This window comes from Papilio polytes, unplaced genomic scaffold, assembly GCF_000836215.1.
Source record: "Papilio polytes unplaced genomic scaffold, Ppol_1.0 DF822178.1, whole genome shotgun sequence".
NCBI lineage: Eukaryota > Metazoa > Arthropoda > Insecta > Lepidoptera > Papilionidae > Papilio > Papilio polytes.
Window position 1 is genome coordinate 3,708,018 of NW_013527026.1, and position 4,532 is coordinate 3,712,549.

A 4,532-nucleotide genomic window follows, 5' to 3' on the forward strand; every position below is an offset into this window, starting at 1 on the left:
TAAATGCACATCATGAATCATGATTAAAAGTTTGCTTAGGAGTAAAATTGCAAAGGTTCTACAGTAATCGAACCTAGATAGCTTTTAAAATTTTTTATATCGTGTGTCAGAGGGACTTAAAAATAAATTTAGAGATAGAAAATAGCTTCTTGTTATTTTTCACAGAAGCATCATTGAGTACTCTATCCAGCAGAGGGTAGTTACGTCTTTCCAAAAGTCCAGCACAAACTCTTCTTTTGTTGGAGATATTAACTAACTCTTGTCTCTTATCTAATGAAGAAAGTTTGTTACAGGTGTGATGAGTTGTGCCTTACCAGAATAGTTCTGCCAGAAGGCAGCGCCGCCGGGGAGCATGTCGACGGGTGGCGGCGGGTAGGACCACTGTGGTTTGTCGGGTGTGTGCGCCGGTTCACGCGAATACGGCGGCGAGGCAGTCGGGGGCTCCGCGCTCGGCGGCTTGCTCTCCGACCCGTTCTCCCGTTCTGAACGCGTCTCGTGCGCCGATGGACTCATGTTCTCTGTAAGCAAGATTGTATGTTAGAACTTGAGCAACTCAACCTTCTGTTAAATTATTTTTAAATGATCATTATTATCAGCATTATCATATCAGAAGCTCTCTACCCTTTTCCCTATGAAGGCAGGTCCGTAGTATTTTTTCATGTAATACTTAAAAAGAAGTCAGTATTAAAATGATTGTAAACAAAGAATGCGTATTTCAGTGTTAAAAGGTTTAGAAATATGACCAGTTTTAATTATGATTTCAAAGGTAAATTCATACATATAGAAACGATACAAGTCTATTTGTTTCCAGAAGCGACGTATAGACAGCGATTACGTAAGACATTGTGCTCGGATGCGTGCTAACTCAGAGGCCGAGCAGTCGAACCCTCGCTTCAAATGGCCTGCGAAACGATTTCCTGACACGGAGATTAGTACAAGCCTTCACTAGCGTTTACCGCCCTTCTTACGTCACGCACTTCACCTACGATGCGATTCCCTCGAAACACATGTCAATTACATGACGAAACGAAATGAACTGACTCGACTACATCTTACAGTCCAAATTACATTGATAGAAACATTGTGACATAGGTCTTTTTGGAAGGACGTAGCCGGAGTTTTAGCCGATACACAGATAGTTTGACAGTCGGTAAGTTAACATGTCAGCGGCACTTGTGAGTACTTTGTTGATACTTGTTGAAGTCTGATAGTGATTACATCGATTATTTGATCACAGAACACCGGAAAATATAAATGGGCAGCGTTAGTAATGAAAACACAATTGAATTGTAAACAAATGTTAAATAGAAGATATAAAATTACAGAGTTTAGATTAGAATCTCGACATCTTAAAGTATCTTTTAAAAAACCCTATGTAGAATTATGTACTGCTGCTATTAGTCTCAAAATTCGATATTCACAGAGCTAGCAGCAACAATAGTGAACAACCATATTACTTTTTGTTGACACTCACCAGTAACAATTCTGAGTATCTCTTGGGGTGCACCGGACTGCTTGAGCGCCTCCTCTATCTTCTGTCGTCTCTTCAGTTCGTTCTCCAGTTGCTCCTGGATCTGTTGCCGCTGTTTCCGCTCCTTCTTTAGCCGCTTCTGATACATTACTGTAAACAAAATATTTACGGTTATTTCTTCTTAACGTGATTTTAATTTTGATTTTGAATTTTTTAGAAGTATGTACATGTTTTTTTATTTACGTTAAATTGATATTTTCTTTATGCCATATTAAAGTGTCATGAATCAAGGTTAATAGTGGAAACAATAATGCTTTTAATGTAATAAGTATAATCTTTTATGTAAATAACTGTTGCATAAATGAAACTGATCGTTGTTATTTATTAGTAGTTATTTACTTTACTATCCTCTTATCTTAGATAATTTAGAGATCGTGTTACGATATATTTGCTTGATTCTATCTCCAATTACCCAATGTATCTTTCAGGTTTATACAACTACATGTATTTCAGTATACAATATATCATAAATATTAATAGAAGCGGTAGAGTTCAGTTCGAGCCCGCTGACTCGTGGCGTATCGAAACAACAATTACTGCGAATACCGGCACGCATAGCAAAACAAAACTCTGACTAAATAAATGGTTTCGCTCATAATTCGTGCGCCATGTTCCTGCAAGCAATTTATGAATGTTTATACTCTCCTACACTCGCGAGAAAGCTCGAGGAGCGAACATCTCACTCGCTCTTAGGACAACGTAGCCTTTTCTGTATCTGTTATACACTTGTAATGCCTTTGATTCACATTTGCCGTCTTTTGGTAATATTGTGTCGATGATCGGCCGGTATTGTCGTTTCTTTCACACTTATGTGGCAGTGATATTTCCATCTTTATCGTGTGCGAGTTGGATTGACGAATGATTGAGTCGGTGTGCAAGTGTCGATATTCGCCCTGCCTCCGGTGAGGGGCGGCGCGGAGCTGCCGAGATATCGATACAGCCTTTTATCTACGCAAGATCTTTAATCTCTATAACCGATAAGAAATTTGATTAAAGCTAAAACTTATAACCGTATTATAATTTGAAACGTTTCGGATTGAAGTTTATATTTATGTTACGTATCATATTGTTTTAATTCATTGATACTTCTTCATTCATTCTTTACGCTTTCAACACATTTCTATCATTCGACCTAGTAATGCTATAATTAGATTATTTTCAAAGTGAATGGCGTTAACTTGTAAACAATAAGACAAATTAAGATATTCTCATTAAAATATTGCTAGTTAATTAATGTGGGCGCTAATGAGAATCGCAGCCAGGCTGTAGCTGTAAGGGGTGCGGGGTGCGGGTTGCGGGGCGGTGGGGGGCGCGACTCCCACGCATCATTTGTCATCTCAGCCTCCGACTGCCGCCAGTAATAACGTGAACAACCATAAATAGCCTTTTTATTTGAAATCCTAACTATGTCTAGACACAAATTGCTTTTTCACATCGCGTAATTAAGTTGAAATCTCATAAATGCCGTATTTTGTGTTAGACACAATATCTGAGAATCTCAAAGGAATATAAAAACATTATTTATTCTTAAAAAATTATCAGGGTCTGATACCTGAACTAACAACATGTAGCGAAATTATTATTGGTATCACTGCCTTCATACTTTTATCTATTAATTTAGTAAGTTGAGTTAAGAGTTTTGTCAAATTAAATATCTAAATATAACAGAAATTACATGTTGATTAATTAGGATGGAAAAGGTCATTTTCAGGTAATCAGTCGTTAAAACAGCGGCGTGGAGTAAAGGCTCATCCGGTGGAAAATTCACCGGGCCGAGTCGAGGCGAGTCCGAACATCGAATCAGTCCAACACCTCTGAAAATCACCTTTTCACTCCATCGGAGCTTATTTTTGGACCTTTCATCTCTTTATATGTATTAACGCTTTTGTGGTTATCAATTAACCGGAACCTGCCCGGACTGGAGCTCATTGAACTAAAATTTTAATGAATTTAGAAAGAGTCAGGATGGATGGGTTCGGTCTTTGTTTAAATTCGCAGACCGTATACTTCAAATCCTGAGAGCAGCAAACTTATTAGTCTAATATTATTATTGCTTAAAATGTTTATTTACTTTGAGAATAACAAAGAATATACAAATACAAATTTAGATTTACAATGTAATATTAAATGTTAGTAAACTTTGTTAAAATAAGAATTATTTGATTAAAATATGTTCAGAATAAGCAGTTAAACGTTTTAATTTTCATAAAAAATAAGGAGATTCGAAAATGTTCAATAAAAATTTGACTTCGGCAATCATCGTCTTATCAGGTGTATTCATACAATAGGTGGGGAGTAGCGCGGCGTTCTCTATTGTTTCTCCAAGTCAATATTTGTGGAGGCCAGTCGGCGTGGCTTTGTGCTCGCGGCCTGTAATCCGAAGTAATGCTCCCACAGTCATGCTTCCAGTCGAAGATGAATCGTAATAATCCATCGATTTTATTTCATCAAAGGGAGGCGCTTTTCGACAAAGACTCGAACCCTTTGTGTCCGGCAATACTTCTAATTTCAAAGCACTTGATCGCCTTTTTGAATATTGTTAATCGTTTCATTGTTCCTTTGCGGCTTTTGTTTAATTAGGCACGTCAATAAATTATTTTTTTTCTTAGGAATGAGTTGTACATATATTACAAAATCTGTACAATACTCATAAATATTTTACACTAACACTTGTCGTTTGCATGTTTCTGTTTTATTTCTCAAACTTTAATCATAATCGTATGAAATCTACATGACGATTATTTATAATGTTGTAAACATTATGGTACATGTAATTTTCCCACAAATAACAATTAATAAAAACAATGAACAAATTTTATCAGCAATTAAAAGTAAAAAGTCGTATGTAACAATAGAAACAAAATGTGAATACACGCATGTGTAGTCAAAAGGCAAAGCAATGATGACAGAAATGCAACAGAACTCAAAGCGCGCGATATGAAGCGAAACAATTCGATGACCGAGCGTATGAATAAAAACGAACCACCGAAATATTGAAGGA

General features: G+C 36.8%; 1 protein-coding gene across 12 annotated transcripts in view; it reads right to left on the reverse strand.

Moving 5' to 3' along the window:
- Positions 1-255: 255 nt before the first annotated feature.
- Positions 256-4,532, reverse strand: part of LOC106106507 (dachshund homolog 2) — a 118,632-nt gene continuing 114,355 nt past the window's right edge. For all 12 annotated transcript variants that reach the window (XM_013287100.1, XM_013287102.1, XM_013287101.1 and 9 more), the window contains 2 exons: positions 1,475-1,621; positions 256-518 (listed from right to left, as the gene is read on the reverse strand). In XM_013287100.1, coding sequence (XP_013142554.1) covers positions 271-518; positions 1,475-1,621 — 395 coding nt within the window. In that variant the 3' untranslated portion in view covers positions 256-270. The remainder of the gene's footprint in view (positions 519-1,474; positions 1,622-4,532) is intronic.